At 37.1% G+C, this 19195-nt stretch overlaps 1 protein-coding gene across 1 annotated transcript; it reads left to right on the top strand.

The window, feature by feature from the left end:
* Window positions 1-1329: 1329 nt before the first annotated feature.
* On the top strand, window positions 1330-17757 carry LOC306769587 (TBC1 domain family member 20). The gene is made up of 10 exons (XM_079258252.1): window positions 1330-1524; window positions 2919-2973; window positions 4140-4270; window positions 4430-4510; window positions 5089-5275; window positions 5359-5460; window positions 8845-8986; window positions 9727-9911; window positions 11585-11694; window positions 14128-17757. Exons 1-10 carry the CDS (start codon window positions 1458-1460, stop codon window positions 14292-14294), a joined length of 1227 nt encoding a protein of 408 aa, XP_079114378.1. The 5' UTR covers window positions 1330-1457; the 3' UTR covers window positions 14295-17757.
* The last annotated feature ends 1438 nt before the right edge of the window (window positions 17758-19195 follow it).

Below are 19195 nucleotides of genomic sequence, written 5' to 3'. Positions count from 1 at the left end.
CTTTGCCTTCTGGCTCAGATACTTCTTCACCACGACAGACTGGCGCAGAGTCTGCATTACTGCAGACGCCACACCAATCCGTCTGTCAACCTCACGCTCCATTCTTCCCTCACTTGTGAACAAGACCCCGAGAAATTTAAACTCCTCCACTTGAGGCAGGATCTCACTCTCGACCTGGAGAGGGCAATCCACCTTATTCCAGCTGAGGACCATGGTCTCAGATTTGGAGGTGCTGACTCAAAAATGTTTTACTTTATTATATTGATGTAAAGTGATAAACAGTTACCAGAAATAGCAATTTAAAAATGAAAGAAAAAAACTGAATTTTGCCATATGCTGCTCAAGTCCACTCCCCTGTCTTCATACAATCAACATGAATTATAATTATTGCAAATATGTTTTTGATAAAAGTATCACATTATTCCAGCCAGAATTCTCTATCCATCCATTTTCTTAACTACTTGGTCCAGTGAAAGGTCACAGAGAAGCTGCAGCCCAGCAATCATTGGGCGATTGGTGTTGCCAAAATTCTGGGGCATAATTTTCCAATTTCCTTTCATAAAGGGTGTTTTTGCTACTTAAGTAGCTAATACATTTGCAAGATTTTTTTGTATCAAAAGTACAAGGTCTGTATCATAAAAAGTCTTATTTGTACAAACAGCTAGTTGGTAGGTATATAGTTGGAACAGCAAGTAATAATTTTATATATGACATATCCACTCATTTATTAATCAAATAAACTCTTCAAGAAAGCATGAAGCAGATATGTAGGAGTCTGTAGTGGTAGACTTCTCTGAGGTGAGCTTAATTAGTTAATCAAGGCCTTGACAACCCCAATACCATCAACCACAATTGTTTTAATGACAATAAAAAATAAATATAAAAAAAAAAAGTCAGTTTAATTTATGTACATTCTAATATTTTATTCGTGGATTTGTATGAATATTTATGTTTTCTCTATGCATACTGAAAATACTGCAAATCAATATTATTTCTATTATTGATGTAATAATAGACTACTATACAAAAATTATGCCCGAATTTAATCACTAAGGAGACGCTCTCCTATCAATACTTTGGAAACCATTAAATTAACGATAACGCTACTTTCCCATATTGAATTGAGCAAATTTTAAAAAGTGAAACAAATTTTGTCACCATCAATCAAATATCACGGCTAAAAAACTACAATCAAGTTAGGTTTCGGCGCTTGTCTGTGGTGAACCAATAATGTATGTTCTTTAGGTCACGTGTAATTCTAGTCCAATCGAAATGTAGTCAGGAGCTTTAAGGTAGGTTGATTCAGTCAACGACAGCTGATCGGGAAACGATGTAGCACTCGTCGATAACATCGGTGCATTTACCTGTCAAAAGTTGCTTTTAGTTTTTTTTTTTTTCTTTTTTCTTGTTATTGGATTGTACAATCGTTGCTATTCAGAGGTTCACATTTGAAGAAAATGAGAAAACATAAGAGGAAGAAACAAAACGGAGGAGTTTTGACTGAGAATGTATCTGTCACAAGAGGTAAATGAACCATAGGTAGCTAATGTTAGTATGGTTTTCAGAATGAGTCCATAAAGCTTGCTTTTGTATTAAAACTATCCAATACACTTACTTATGTTAATGTATAGTTACTTATGGTCGCAGACTGAAGCAAAATCGTGTCGTACGTAATACCATGACTGCAGCCAGATGACAGACTGGACACTAACCTAGTATTGTCCGCAGTTTTCCAAGCAGGCGTCTCGCCACCCACGGACGCGTCTCCGCAAACTTGCGCTCCAAGTGCTGTTTGCGTGGCAGTCTGTCAGCCACTTTACACGGATATGAAAACATGGGCATCACATTTGTCTACCAGATGAGACGGAACTGTCTCTTTAGTCAACTGTGCTTAACTTTTCCCATTTATTAAAAAAAAAAAAATCAACACTATTCAAGCCATTCAGCCACTCCTGACGTGGAATTTAAGACCAGCAACGAATTTAATATAATCACATTGTTTGCGATTATAGTGACTTGACACAAATCATATTAATTTTGTTTTGTTCAATTGAAAAGCTTTCTTTTTGTGACACAACACTTAAATTATTTTAATTAATATTTTTCTTAATATTTTTCTTTTGTGATGGCAAAACATAGAAATGTGTAACTGGGAACCTGATACTAACTTCTTTAGTTAAAATTGTATTAATTTAATATTTGTTAATAAAAAAAAAAAAAACACTGAGAACTGATTTTTAAAAAAAATTTTCTCATCTAACACTGACGTAGACAGTACTATTAGATTACAGACTAAATGGATTATAAAACCTGTTCTAGCTGCCACTGGGTTTTAGGAAAGGTGAAACCTGGACAGGAAGCTAACCTATCACACGGCCAACCCAGACACAAATGAGACAAACTATCAGGCTCATTTGCACTGTCCCTCTTAGTTTCAATTAACACTACTTACCACAGAAAAGTCTTAGCTAAGACTTGAACAAGGACCCTTCATGCTGTAAGGTATCTGCCACACCCCCATGAACCCAAACCTTTTTACATGAGTAAAATTAAAATAACCATATGCACATTAGCTGATCTCTTGCAGATGTCAGAGTTTGTATGTCTCATTATAATAACATATGAAGGTTTACAAAATAATCTGTCCCATCCTTAGAAATCTAACCTATATAGGAGTTTACTACTATTGTAGTCCATGTCCTTGGTTGTTACAGTGATCTTTCTGTTTCTTCATTCTTTTCCCATCTCTGTATTTCTATTTGTTTTACCACTATCTATTGCATTTTCTCTTTACTCTTTTTGTTTTCTGTTTTGAAGCTATATAACGCTATATTTTAATCTATCCTTGTTGCTTTTTTTTGCTCATTCTTTTAATCTTTGTCCCCTCCTGTTTATTTTTCTTTTTTTTTTTTTTACAGAACCAGACTGTGGGAGGAAACAGAAGCTGACTGACATCAATCAGGCTTTAATCAGGTTAAAATTATATTTCCAGATAAAGTACTTCATATTCTATTCTTCTTGCCAGATTGGCTTTATTACACATGGCTTCTTCTTTTCACTCTTGGTGGCTTTTTCATAAGCTGTATGCACCTTTAGAAACTGGCCCCAAATGCATTCTATCACTTAACACTGATGAAGTCGATATACTTAGCAGCACGTTTAGAAATATTGGGATTTGAATAAATTTTTATACCTTGGGTCAAACTAAAATATGCACCTCTTAAAGCAGGAGTCTGGACTAACAGTACATTCCAATTTCTTTGCTCTAGGCTGGGAAACCCATAGAAGGGAGGCAAAAAAACCCAACTACTTAATACACCCTTAAAGCAGTGGTTGGCAAACTTTTCTGCAGGACTATATTTTCATTGACAACAATAATGTCAAGCCTCCCCATCTCACCTCTGCCACCATGTGCATCCAGCACTTACAATGGAACATAGTTTCTCTACATTGTCCACCTCTGTACTGGTAAAGCTCAGGACAAAATATGCCTTGTCATAATCTCTGTGAAGAAATATGTCCTCTTTTAACATTTTAACATGGAGTGATACTACAGCTGCAAAAATTTTATAAGTGTTTTCATTAGCTCTACAGCTATACACCACGCTGTCTAGTACAAAGTAAGAATCGCTTTAACGCTCTTCATCCTGTCCGCGGTTCCATAATTAGATGGTATTCATTTATCCACAGACAGTGACCTTCATTAGTACATGCTGAAAGAATTTCACACCTGGAGACTTACACACATATGCTCAGCAGAGATCTTGACAAGGATCATGAGGACATTGGTGAAAAGAGGGTGGAACTGCAAAAGTATAGGCATGGAAAAGTTATTAAAAACAAAGAAACAGTAGTTTTCTTTGAATAGTCAGCTCATATATCATGCTGCCATCATACATTGTTCATTGTGCTCGACAGATATTAAGCATATAAAGTGATCAACATATAAGTTTAATTTGATTATCTGTAAAGGAGGATTGTTCTTTTCAAACTATGTTAAGAAGTTGCATGTATAATAAAATTACTGTTCACCTTTTAATGAGATGATTTGCAGACGATTACAGATTATTTGCTGTCCAAACTTACTGAAATAATGTATCGTTTTGAAGATTACACCATTTTTATTTTTGAACTGATAGAGATCCAGTGGACATTGAGACCCTGAGGAGAGCGGCAACCACCAAAGGAGGTCTGCTCATGGATGAACTTAGAAGAAAAGTGTGGCCCAAATTACTGAATATAAATGTGTATAATCTGCCATACAAACCCGGTGAGTATACCCTAATAAAGAATCTCATTAATGTGACAGCTAATAAAACCATTTCATTCTCTGCAGCCACAATATAATGCAGTGTGCTCCCAGTATGAGCTGTTTTTTTTTTTTTTTTAAATAGTGGTGATAATAGCTGCATTGCCTTTATGGTTACAGGTCGAGATGTGAGAGAGAACCATAAGGACTACAACCAAGTAGTCCTGGATGTCAGGAGGTCCATGAAGCGCTTCCCTAAAGGTGCCATTTGTCAGTGTTTATCTCTGTAATTATAGCAGCATGGAGAGTTGCTGATCTGAGTTAGATAAGCAGAGAGCTGAGATAAAGCTTCATCAGGGATGATTTATGTCACAAGACACCTCTGTTGTGAGCCCGGATAAGCTTTAATGAGAGAAGAAAGAAAAAAAAAAAAAAATCAGCTCCAGTTTATTCTGGCCATGACTTCAACTTTTCCATCCAGTAGAAGTAATTGAAGAAGTTTTAGGAAGGATTCTTTGTAAAAAAAAAAAAAAAAAAAAAAAAAAAAGAAGAGGCACTTCTGTGATATTTATAGACTTTTAAAATGTGCAGGTACTCTTATAATTATGATTATCACAGAAACTACATATTTACAAACACTGATCATTTTTAGTCATACCTCGGAAATGTGAAACACGTTTCCTTTTATGAATGGTCCAAACAGGATTTTGCGGTACAAATATGTACTTGATATAAAGGTTAAGACTTGCATTTTTGTTTCAGTGAACTCCATATATTTCTAAGGTGACAGTTTACACTTTATAATATTCAGTTTGTGTGTGTGTGTGTGTGTCTCTAAGGCATGCCAGCATCAGAGAGAGCAGTGCTTCAGGAGCAGCTGATTGACATCATACTCCAGGTCTTAAAACGTAACCCACAGCTCCACTACTACCAAGGTTACCATGATGTGGCTGTTACACTGCTGTTGGTGGTCGGCGAGCGGATGGCCATCGCCATGCTGGACACACTATCCAATTATCACCTCAGGTTCTGCATTTTTTTCCCTGCTGAACCAAAGAATTTTATGTTTGAATGTTATTTTTAACATCTTTCCGTCTGCTCTGATGTAGGGATTTCATGGACCCAACCATGGACAGCACCAAGCACATTCTAAACTATCTCATGCCTATACTGGAGCAAGTCGATGTGGAGCTGTATGACTTTATGATCAGGTAAAAACTCAACCGCTGAGTAGACTCTAAAGCCACTAGAGGGCACTACAGTCCTTTTTTTTTTTTTTTACTCAAACGCCTCAAAGTCGAGAGAAAATGCTGAGTATTATGTTCAGTTAAAATGTGACTTAAGATGCATCAGTGCTCTCCTCGTTGGGGATTTGTTGGGGAAATGGTGTAACAGCTGTTTTAAAGGCCCATCTGTACTACCAGGTCTGCACATCATTCGCCTGAATGTTTGATGCCCTGCAGTGAAATCAGTTTAGAAAAGCATCTAGAAAAATAAACAAACAACTTTTAAGATAGAGCCAGAAAATGTAGATTTACCAAGTGTGTTGTCAAGAGATGGTGTGGGAATTCAGTGAAATTTCCTTTGAAGGATTTTTATGTGTGTGTGTGCGTCTACAGTACCTTTACTCTTTTGTTGTCATTATTGATACTGTTGACAACATCCATATTTGCAAAACCTACACACACACACACACACACACACACACACACACACACACACACACACACACACACAGAGTAACAGAAACGAGACATTGTGCGAGAAGACAGACAGCAGGATAAACAACTTTCAACTCTAAAGTTTGGTTTGCAGCTTTTTGTGTGCATTTCTTCTTTGCACTGTCTGTCTGTCTTCTTATCTCTGCCTCTGTGGCTCTCTCCTCTTTTTCTACTTTACTTTTTTTTACATTATATCTTTTTCTTACACTTCATCTCATTCATCCCGCCCCCCTGGCAGATGCTCTTGTGTGTTCATTTCACTCCTCCCTCATTTATCACCCCCACTGACTTTAGTTCTGCTACCTCCACCAGCACTCCTTCTTCCTCCTCTATACAAAAGGATCAACACATTTAAATTTCTGATGTGAATTAAAAATGTGCAGTTGGGATTGTATCGATCCTTCAATGATTGAAAAGTTAACCGTCATACATTTGAGGTAAATTTAATCATTTTTATGTCATGCTAAAACAGCTTCTGCTTTCTTTTTAAGGTTGATAAATTTTGTAGATGTGTTTACAGAATTTTAATTTTAGACATAGTATTGGCATAAACCACCATATTTTTGCTACAAATCCAACAGAATTAGTCTCCTTTGCATTTTGTTAAATCCCAAAATGTGCCTGACTTTAAATGAAATTGGATATAATGGTAATAAATGCTTATTAAAATGTGTCAAGATGTCTTACAATTAAAGAAAAATAGTTGGCGTAACACTTTTTAAAAAAAAATTAATTGTTTAATTAAATCATAAACGTAATGGTGCACAACAGGGCGTCTTCTAAAACAAGACAGTCACATTTTAAACTGTAATCAGCTTAAACAAGTGGACATATTACAATAATTAAGTTATTCATTTATTTTTTGTAAACAGAGGTCATTATAATAACTTTACTAATTTGTTGCTGTCAGCTCAGACCACCACCATGGGGAAATTATTTTTTAAAAAAGTGCTGGGCTTATAGACAAATAAAGTGAGTGTGCAATATGTTCTAATCATAGCAAAGAAAACAGTATTTTGACAGGCTCGTGTGTTGAGTTAATTCTGCAAAAGTTGGTTGATTCATAAAACCCCCTGTGTTCTCAAACTGAACTGTTAAAAACAATTAGCATGGGCATAATTTAGTTTTTTTTTTTTTTTTTTTTTTAACTCACAAACTGTTGCGTTTGTTCAGTTTTGAGGATGAAAGGCTTCTTTGAATTGAGCTGGTCCTGGTGTTATTTGAGTTGATAAGTTGTAGAATATGGATCACTTGACAACAGTTTAGTTTGTCGATTACAGTGTTGTATTCTTGTGCATTTTGGCTTATACTCATGTTGTAGTAACTAGTCAATCACAAGCTACCACTCGCACTATATTACAAAGAAACGGGTGTAACCAGTGGGTGGAAAAGATGAGGCAACCAAGAAAGTCTGTCTGGTTCCACTAGGTTCCCATTCTGTGAATATCTTCAGGAATGTGCACCTTACCTATATGTTTACATTGTAAATGTTATATTTCATATCTTTTTCACGGCTTTTTTTGCACTGTTAATGTTGACTGTTTTAATCTCAATGTATACGTGCATAGTGACAAATACAGGCATTCTTTTTTATTTCTACAAGTCACTAATTGCCTCATCTAATTATAAGTGAATAAGTATGAGTCATTGTAATGACATGAATTAGTTAAACTCATTATTAGTGTGACTGGGGTCCTTTTGAATCCAACTTTATAGCCAAGTAGGAATGACATTCCTAAGGGCGTGCTCTTCTCCAGTCAGGTTTCATGTATCACTGGACAGATCCAGTATTCTGACCTCTAAAAGCCCAATATGGTGATGGTTGCATGCTCCACTTCAGCGGGTTAAATACCCTCTTCAAATAAAACCAGTGTTTTCTTTGTGTTAATGGTTTTAAAACTGGTGAGAACCTCTACTGGTCTGGCAATGAGAAATTAGAAATGCACACTGCTGACTTTCAGAAATGATAATGGCTCAAGGCAGTTCTGTATTGGCTTCATTTTTATTTATTTATTTCTGTATTTTTTTGTTTAGAGCCACAAGTTACATTTATACTTGATAACAAGAGCTCATATAAACAGAAGTTCTTACATCAGTCTCTGCTGAATGTGAATGTTGCCTTATTTTTTTTTCTGACTTTTGATGAGTTCGACCTCCTGGCGAAAATGGTAAAAACAAAACCGGAGTAATCTTGTGGTATTTAGTGTTTTGGGATGATGCTTTTTTGTTTTTATCAAACTGATTATTGATCATATATATTTCAATTCAGACTTTGTTTTTTTTTGTTTTTTTTTTACCTTGCAGATTGTTTTACATCTGAAGATGTTTTTTTTTCAGTCAGCTTTTGCTTCCACCGGTTTTGTCCGTCCACTTTTAATCTTAGCTGGGTGGCTAGAGTTAAACTAACTTGGATGCCAGGGAAATATTATTATTATTATTATTTTTTTTTCCAAATTATTTAATTGTAATGAGATTATTAGAGTAGCTTACTTCGCCTGTGGCTTTAATGTTACAATGTATTGTTGTATTTTTTACATCGAAATGGATGAAAATGATGTTAGAGCTATATAAATTGCCAAAACATGTTCACGAATAGACTTTGATTAAGTAACTAAGACAAGGCTAATTAATTAAACACCTTTCAATGTTACAATAATTGAAAGTGCTTCACAAAAAAGAAAATAAATCAAATCATTACAATGAAAAAGTGGTGAATATGAACGGGACTGCTCGATATACTGTATATCAGTAGGTTTTAAGAGTAATCAAACTAGTTCTAAGATAAACATGCTGAGATGAAAAATAAGCATGTTCTGCAATATGAATGGATTGCTTGTGTTTTTATCTATTTGTGTGTTTCTCTTGTCTTTTTAGGTCAGAGGTTGGAACCATCTTTGCACTTTCTTGGCTCATCACTTGGTATGGCCATGTCCTGTCAGAGTTCAAATACACCCTGAGACTGTATGACTTCTTCCTGGCGTCACACCCACTAATGCCAATCTACCTCGCTGCTACGGTAGGAGAGGAGGGGAGCCGGTTGGATAGTTTTTTCAGTCACCCAGGACACATGAAGTCATTTTACCCCCCACACACAAACTTTGATACTCACAGAAAGTAAAATTTAATTCGATTGCTTGTTATGAACAGATGCAAAAGAGGGGTAGAGAGGGGATGAGGGAAAGATGGGTGAATAAAAAGAAAAAGGAAAGGCAACAGGTATGAGGGAGCACAGACATTTAGACTTCTGCCAGCTGTATTCTTCTTATTGTAAATATTAGTGCAAGTGTGTTTGTGGAGATAATTTAATTTGGTTGTGTGCTCTGTTCTTCAGGGGTCTGTTTGTGTATGAGGAGGCCATTTTAACGGAGGTGTTTGTGCATGTTTATTAGTGGGTACAACTGAGCAAATTTTCCATGTTTGAGGTTGTGGATCTTTTAGTGTTTGTGTGTGTGTGCGTGTGTGTGCGTGCGTGTGCGTGTGTGTGCGTGTGTGTGTGTGTGTGTGTGTGTGTGTAGGGGCTGAGCAGAGGGAGGGCTCTATTTGAAGTGTGTGAAACAACAAAGCAAAATGTAGTTCATGGTTCCTTCAAGGCTGAGTTCAGTGCACAGCATGGGGGCTTTAACTCTTTATTTGCCACTTTCACTGTTGCACTTTTTGTGCTACTTTTGCAGCACTAACATCACTTCATGCTTCATATACGGCTTTCATTTCACATCCAGATCTAATGCTTAAAACCTGCCCTCCTCTCCTCCTCAGATTGTGTTGCACAGAGAGAAGGAGGTGAAGCAGACGGAGTGTGACATGGCCATGGTGCACCACCTCCTTTCCCACATACCTGAGGATATCCCATATGAACTACTGATTGGCCAGGCCCAAGACCTGTTTGACCAGTATCCTCCATCGTTATTGGCCAAGCAGGCGGCACTGCAATCTCGAAAGAGGTGAGGAGACGTTTGAAATGAGAACAATTAATGTAGTAGTATTGCTTTAAGGGAAGATCAGTGTTTGTTTTTCAACAGCTTTTTGATGTCAAGTTGTCTGCCAATTTGAATAAAGCATTTGAATTTTATGACCATTGTTATTTATTTGAGCTTGGCTAAACCAAAGAAGTCTTCTAGAAATGAAGTTAAAGAGGAGTATGTCATGATTTCTTCACTGCTATTACTGCATTTTTTATATCTGGGGAAAAATATTCTGGTCCATTTTTTCTGCCATTCAACTTGCATCAGGTACCAAGGTCACACTGTTTATTCCAAACATGATGGTTTGCAGGGCACATTGTGTGGGCATAGTATTTACACCCATTTGTAACACAGCAAGCCTCAACATCAGCATGTTTCAGTCCTCCAGTGACTGTCTGTGAAATGTCTGCGAAGCAGGTTTTCACATCTTACTTTAAGACACAAACATAAGCACTGTTTCATATTTAGATAATCTGCCTGTACAAATGTCATCTCTTTCACAGACAGTTGACTCTCACCCTTATGTAAACCAGTGTCTTCCTGCAGCAACTCACCTCACACGTGGTTTCAGAGCAGTATATTTTCCTGTTAGACTTTGATGAAGAGCCTTGCTTTAATTTCACACACTTAGAATAACAGTCTTGAACTCCAAAACTTTTACATTTCAAAGAATAATTACCCTGTTATTACATTGCAGCCTTTTTGCCGTTACTGGACATGGTGTTCTCGCTCAAAATGAGGTCGATTGCAATGATTTTTCTTTCCACACTCGAGTCCATGGGAAAATACGAGTGCGGTTGAGAAATCCTGGAATTTAGCTTTAATAAACGCTGCAAAGATTTTTGCAATATGTCTGGCTGCAAAGCTTAAAATGTGTTTGAGCTCAAGCTTTTTTTTTCTTTTTTTTTTTTTTTTTATTATTATTTTTTTATTATCATGAAATAGTTTGAAAAGCATTAATAAGGTTTCACATACAGTCTTGATTTTGTTCAAATCAAGACTTTGATAATGAAATTATGGATGAGAAACACTTTTGCTTAAGAAATTATTGATTTCTTAAGCAAAAGTGAAGTTTGGTGTGTCTTTTTTTTTTTTTTTTTTTTTTTTTTCACTACAAACCACTTTAACATGACTGCAGGGTTAGTTTACCAGAAAAGACTGACTGTATGTAACTTCCAGCCATAACCAAAAGGAGGTGCTCTAAAATCACTTCCTGACTCCATCATCACAAATGCTTTGAATATACACAAGTCATTAAGTGCTTTTTTCCCATCTTTTATTAACCTTAAAGACATAAGAATACACTCTCACAGAGTTTATGGGTATTGCTCTCTTTCTGCCAGTTCGGGTCCTTCGGTGTAGCTTACAGTCATTGTTTACAGCAGGAAGTGACACAAGGCCTTGACTGACACACTGAAAGTTACTAATGTCCCACACACGCAGTAGCTTCCTATACACAGAACTACTGAGTTAGCAGTTCTCTCAAATTACCTCCCTTTCTCTTCCCCACCTGTCTTTATCCATCACTTTACTCTTCAGTCCATTTTCTCACATCACTCCACATGTTTGTGCTTTACCTTAGACCTAACCGTTCTCCATCACTTGCTTACACTCCTTTGCCATCCCTCTCTCTTTGTGCTATCTTCCTCCAGCCTGTCCATCAGCACTTTCCAGGCATTTCAGCTCTCTACCCTCCACCAGAGGCCAGACTCTGTTCTCCAACGCATCACCAGGGCTCAGGGCTCCACCACCTCCAGGCAAGGTAAAAATAGTCTCTGTAATCTTATTACTCACTCTGAAGCTTGACTCTACTGATAAGAGTGCAGACGCACTTGTAGATGAACAAAATAAGTGTGCTTTTGTTGCATATTCTTATGAAGATGACAAAAAAACCCCCCCACTATGTTGACTGTAATTTCACAGCCAACATCATTCAGCTCCTTCTCCTTCTTCCTTGCATTTTTGGTGCTCACCATGGAGGCATAATTCTTCCAAACAAGACAACAGTAAACACTGCCCCCTTTAGCCCAATCTATAACGAGTAAACACACGTTGTATCGCCCCTGTCAGACTAATCAAATTTAAATTTAAATATGCCAGAACAGATGAAAGAGGTGCATTATTCCTGGAGGCTTTGTAAAGATCCAAACAGCAACATTCAACATATTGTCTGCGATGTCCATGCAATCAGAAATAAAATGTGGCATTCCCTTTTGGCCAAACAGTGTAATAGTACAGCTAATGAATATAATTCCCTGCAGTTTCATCAAAATGCAATTAGGAGAAGATAAAGAGCATATTGGGCACATAGAAAACTGATTTATAGAAGCTCCTGATTGCACTGAGGCAAAGAGCGAGTTGCCAAAGCCTGACAAAGATTTTATTCCATCAAATCCAGTCCTGAAAAAAGACTAGAACCAGTGTGTTTTTTTGTTTCTAAGCAAATATATTAAGTGTCTTTTCATCGTTTAATTGGATAAATTTAACTTGCACATATATCTTTAATCTTGTGAACAAAAATTCCTGTATAGTAACTTTTATTTAATTTCAGCTGATAAAGTTTGGAAATCTTTACTGGAATCACTTGAAAAAGATTCAACACAGAATGAATTTATTTGTAAATATGTAAGGATTAAACAAGGAGACCTGCAATACACTGTTTTAATGCACGACTTGGTGTTCCTCTGCAAAGCGTAAAACCGTGTAATACATGGACTGTATGGAGTTGTTTAATCCACTTATAGCATGGTCCCACACAGTAAACATTTTATTCCAAATATTCTTTTTTATTTTACAAAACTTGCTAAATATGGTAAATTTTATTTTGGCCTCAATGTGGTTTTAATGCTAAACCAACGTTTCTCTCATTCGCCTGTCAAAAGCCAGCTGATCTAAATCAGTTGATAAACTCGTTGCTACGGTGATGCCGGTAATCAGGTGAAATTACAGTGATGTAACTTGCCGAACTACATGTTATTGTTATAAATATTTTGAAAAAGCTACTGTGAACTTTGCATCTTGTGGAATGGCTTTGGTAAAATTCGTTTATCAGGGGATTGATAGATAATTGCTCCACTGTCAACCCTGCTGTTTCTCATATATTTCATTTAAAATTTTGCAGGAAAAAAATAAGAGGAATCCCAATTAAAAGGAAAACATGTTTTCTTAAAGATTGTTTTGACAGACAGAATAACCAGGTGCTTAAACTTTCACCTATGGGTGGTGATGAGAACCATATTTCTGTCGCGTTTTGAGCAGTTGAAAGTCCGGCCTCTGTCTGGCTGCGCTGTGGACACGTATGAATCCCTCATCTTTCATTCAGTACCTGTCGCGCTGTTTTCCCAAATCATTTTGACATCACTAACCATCATTATGCACCATCACAACAAAAATGTCCTTATTCAGTCTCTTTTTGTTCAACAGAAGTGTTACATTTATTAAACCAAAACTAAAGATTTGGAATTACACACACAAATTACACCTAAATGCTAAACTAACACAATGTTAATGCATCCCCCTCTGGTAAACCTCTGAAGGTAACAACATTCATTTATTCTTTAAAGTGTTTTCAAGTTAATTTGCTTTCATGGTCGTTTTGAAGGCTGTAATTCATTTGTTTCCTCTGAAGGATGAATCAAGTATTTATTCAACCCTTTCTGTTTTAAAACTAATGGAAAATACTATGTTGTCTCCCAAAAGTTAGGATGCTGAAATGTTTTGTTTGGTAAATTTCAATATTTTATGTTTCCATTGTAGTCAGCCAAATGTGAGGATTCAATATTTTAAATAACTGCAGTAGATAGATATATAATAGAAAAAAATAAGGATTAGATGTTGGTATTATTATATATTGCCCTGATGTTTGAGACTCATCAGGTACAGAATTTTAACTAATCAAAGTTTATATTGTAGTCTTTTTTTAAAAAATTTTTTATAGTCCTTTTTTGAGCAAAGGAAATTAGTTTGTTTGTGGTACTTAGATAATGAATTGTGATATGTTGTTCTTCTCTTCTCATATTCCTTCTGTTACCATTCCATAATCCCACTTTTTCCTTTAAGATCGCCGGTGCAATGCGGCAAAACGCTCCTTTTCTTCAGCTTTATGCACAATGAACCCACTTAAACCCTCCATGTGTTTTGCTCCTTCCAGTTTGACCCCGAACCCTTGTTTTATGCTCGCACCCTCTCCTCACAGGCCTGGAAGCAGCCTTGCCCAGGGACCGTGGCCAGCTGTGGGGGAAGGGGAACAGGATGGTGAAAATGGCAGTGTGGGGGCTGTCTGCAACACTTGGGGCCGCCGTGTTCGCTGTGGCACAGACTGCCATGGACTGGGGACCTGAGATGTTACTACAGCTGTTCTAATGTGATAGGAATAGATTGTGTGACATTTCAAAGCATGATGAATGTGATGTCATGATGAATCAACAACATGCAACCAGAAAAATAACAGACTTTTGAGGACTTAAAGCTGAGGTAACTTAACTTAAAGCAGAGATGGAGAAAATAAGAAAACGTCTCAGATCCAAACAGGTCCTTTAAACTTAACTACAATGAACAAATATTTACCAGTGAATCTCAGGATTTGTGTGCTTGAAAGTGAGCCTGTTAGTGGAACTGAATGGACCTTATGTGAGAAGTCTCAGGAGCCCAATTTGTTTTTGAAAAGCCAAAATCAAAAGACCACAGAAATGTGAAAAAAACAAAAAAACAAAAAACAAAAGTTGGATGAAAACAGGCCACAGAAAAACGGAATTACCCCAAAAAAGATGCAAAGTGACCATAAAAGAAATGCCAAACAACCCCAAAGTCATGAAATAAAATGATTCATCATAGTGACTTGCTCCTGTGCCGGATGGTTCTGTGCATGTCATCACCCAGAGGCCCGTTGTCTCAGAATCCGGCCATGCAAGTCAAACACTAACACGTCGCGCTATTTCAGGCTATTGCTCACGCTCTCCTTGTGTTTTACCATTTTCACACGCGTCTCTGTTTCTTGTCAGCTGATTATTTAGCTGATAACTCGTTTTTCAGCCTGTCATGCCCGTTTCGTGCATTTCAGTTGACAGAGTTTCAGCACGCTTGTTGAATCAGCAGCCATATCTAAAAGCCAAAAGTGCCCATAGCCAGCACGATGAAACATGAATACAAATTATTAAAGAGCAGTGTTTTCTGATGAAAGCTTCTAGTTATGAGAAAAGGAGGACAGCAGGTGGAGAAACGTGAATCAGTGGAAGGGAAGATTTAGTCTGCGAGCTTTATTTGTCGCTTTACTCCAGGTGTACTGGAGTTGCATTTATGCTCGAGCTTTAGACCCAAAATGAGCGGTAACTGCTGCAAAATGCGATCATTACACACAGTTGGCAGTTCAAGCAGTAACATCTTCACAGATGCATTTTGCAGGAGGTGCTGGAATATTTTTTTTTTTTTTTTAGAGATTTTTATTTCATTAATATTTTGCTGCAGCAGTTTTCTAGCCAGTCTGGTACACTGTTGCAGGATGGATATAGGGAAGACACCAGTACTTGTACATTCTTAAAATATTTAGCAGGTTTGGGCCAAGATTCACCCTGAACTGCCGTCAGTACATGGACTCCTATATACCATTTTTCTTTTCAGCATTTTACAGTTAAGTATATTTTTAAGGTTTATTTTGCAGGTAAATTCTCATTTTAACTCATGTGACCGATACAATTATTATTGGTATTTTTTTATGCAAGAGGGAAAACGTTATCTTCCCAAACAGCATCACATATGCTGTTTTTATTGTTGGACCAAACATAATCACAGAGTTTCATAACCTTAAAAGTGAATATTAATAATAGAGGCTTTTTTCCACTTGAGGTATACCTTGCTGGAGTTGAAGTGGGGGTGTTCTCCAAACAGCAATGCATGCTCTGCGTATATACTTTAACTCTGAAATATTTATCGGCTTTCACTTGCATGTAGCTAAGCTGCTGCTGCTGTTAACACAACTTCGCTGGAGTCACAACACTCTCCCCACTCCCCACGCTCTGTCATCAGATATGAATGTGTCACATGTTTGCACAGCTCATTGGGCAGTCTGCCCTGTTGATTTCTGTTGCTTTGCAGCACGTGAAATCAACTGTGCACGGTCTGTTGTGTGCAAAATGACTGTAGTATACTAACAGATAGACACTTTCATAGCCTCAGGGTCTGAGATTTCTGTTACAAAAATGACCACTTTTGCTACATGACTATTGGTTGTTTGATTCGATAGTCAATATATCAATTGATATTGACTCACTGGCTGACTCAAGAGCCAATTAAGACTTTATAACGTGTTTGTCTGTCTGATGTCATTTAATCCATTTAATAATCTGTGTGTGTGTGTGTGTGTGTGTGTGTGTGTGTGTGTGTGTGTGTGTGTGTGTGTGTGTGTGTGTGTGTGTGTGTATGGGAGGGAGGGTATGTCTGTGAGGCAGGAGAACATCTTAACCTGTGAGAGGCCAGTGGTATATATTCTTTTGAAGTTTTGGGGCAGGCTTTGTATTTTTATTTTTTAATGTTTCAGATCTCCCATTGCCTCATTATCAGCTGGAAACAGCCCAATTGTTTATTTTAGGAACACAAATGCAATTGGCTATTTATTTAAATATTGAATGAATTGTATGATTGCATATTTACTTTGAATGAATATGAGCATTAGTAAAAATGTTTTGTGTTTTGCAAAGAGAAGCACTTGGAAGGATTTTTTTCTCCCTAAAGCACACCAATAGCACATTTAGCCCACAATAGCCCATCAGTATGATCTGATAAAGACATTAAAATGAAATATCCAGTATTGTACAATGTTGGGTTTATAGTTTTGTTTGAATATATTACTCAACTAAAGATGCTTACATGTAAGTTTCTTTAGTGTGCTGTCTTATGTGTGCATGTGCCGGCAGTTCTTGTATGCTTAGTGAAACATGAAGTTATCATTAGCAAAATGTTGACATATTGGACAAAGCCCAGTTTATTATTGCACAGCTTTTTTTCCCCCCCATCGTACCTCACTGTAAGTAGTCAGGTGTTCATGAAGCAAGCTGGACATTAAAGCAGGAGTTTAATATTTCAGGAAAAAAAAACACCTGAAGCTTTAAAATAAATGCACTTATCTTATGTGTTTAATCACATGGAAACCAAAAATGTAGAAATGACTAATTGAAGTTGAGCTGAAGGTTGCAGGCTGGACTGTGTGCTGGCTAAATGATTTACTGTGCTTCGACTGATACGAGCAGTATCAGCCTTCACATCTCGAGCAACTCGCTGCTCCATTTAATCTTTGCACCAATGATAAAAAGACACTGCAAAAAGAGCATTTCCTGCTCTTGAGAGGTTGACTCTGTTGCCCAGCTCTTTTAAAGTACTTGCATGTTATTGCACATTGATGATACTTTGATATAAGGTTTATTGCTTAACAAGATTTTTTTTTTATTTCCATGTTGTCTGGTTATTAATTGGAAGCTATCGGATGTGAACATACGTAAACCCTTTGACCGATGCCTTTGATGCAACTGTGTTCTTGAATTTGTGCCATGTCAATGAACACACACACACACACACACACACACACACACACACACACACACACACACACACACACACACACACACACACACACACACACAAGCATGCAGATTCAAGGAGAGAATGGTGGTGTTGCCAGCTCCTAATGAGGATTTAATTCCTGCCCCTGGCTGTTGGCATACTAAGACGATTTCCTCTCATACTTAAAAAAAAAAAAAAAAAATCTTATTAAATGATAAAAAAAAAAACCCAAAACAAAACAAAAAAACATTAAACTTCTGCAATACCCACATGCTCTGCTATCTGACTGGGACATGCATTAAAGTGACTGAAGCACAATACTTTGCCTGAGTCATTTTCTTTTTTCATTCATTCATTCATTCATTCATTCATTTTCCGAACCGCTTATTCCAATTCAGGGTCGCGGGGAAGCTGGAGCCTATCCCAGCCGGCTTTGGGCGACAGGCAGGGTACACCCTGGACAGCTCGCCAGTCCATCGCAGGGCTTATAAAACTTTTATTTATCAAATTTATTACAATGTAAGCACTAAAGAATGAAGTCCATTTTTTAACTATTTCCAGTGCAGTTTATTTACTTCACTGCTTCGTGCTCTAAAATGTGGTTCAAATGTCAAAATTCATTTCTACAAATACTATGAGCCTGAAGTTCAGCTTTCAATAAAAATGTGACTTCATTGTTCTCCACTTTGTGTAAAAATTTCTTTAGAGGCTGCGGTATGGGCTTCTCAATGTTTTATGACATATCTGCAATGTGAAAAATAATGTGTTAACCCTTTAAAAGCCAACCGTAGAACCACTGGGCAGAAAAGTCCATTTTTTAAAATATGAAGTCTTTACTTAGCCCTTTAACAAAATCAGATTTAAAAAAAAAAAAAAAAAGTTTATTTTTTATAACATAATGATTGGTCAAAATTATTGTAGTGTAATCTTCTGCTGTCTGGTGTCCACCAGGGGGCAGGAGACCAGTATTATATGGTGTACAACAGAGTCTGGAGCAAAGTTTCAACCATAAAGTGATACAAAATGTCTCAGAAACTGTATGTATCAATTATGATAAATTTGGCTTTATAGGGTTAATATCATAAAAATCACTGCACTTTGCAAAAAAAGAAAACATTTTTTTTTTTGTTGGTATTGTAGCAGAAGCAACTGGAATAACGCTGTAGTATCAAACGTGCTTTTTTTCTTGGATTTCCTGTCCCTGTCAAATTCTCCAAGCAGCGCTCCCTAGCTCGAGATTTATTCACACTTCTTCACAACAATGTCATTTCAGGGCACTTAATTTAAACCAATTCATGATAAATATTTTGGCTAAGAAAAACAACAAATTTTGACTTAATCCAAACCCCCATCCTGAACATGCACGAAGCGACAGGGAAGGAAGAAAACTCCTTTTTAACAAAATATTCCTGCAGAACCCGGCTCAGGGAAGATAGCCACAATCCACTTTACTAACATTTTTAAAGTGGAATCTATTCACTGTGCACAAAATGACTCCTAACTATTGCACACTGAGCTAAACATATGCACGTATGAATATTTAGGATGCACTGTGTGGACTGAAAGAAATCTGCAAAAGCTACAAGGAAATGACAGCAACTGTGATCCCTTCCCATGCTGAATGTACAGCAGCTAGCATCTGTCTGCAAGAACTGGATCCTGCTAAGTGGACACTCTCCATCCTTCACCTCCACAGGGCAAGTAAGCGACAG

Source organism: Telmatherina bonti (assembly GCF_933228915.1).
Source record: "Telmatherina bonti genome assembly, chromosome: 19".
NCBI classification, from domain to species: domain Eukaryota; kingdom Metazoa; phylum Chordata; class Actinopteri; order Atheriniformes; family Telmatherinidae; genus Telmatherina; species Telmatherina bonti.
Note: the sequence above shows the minus strand (reverse complement) of the source record. Positions and strands in the feature narration are given on the sequence as shown.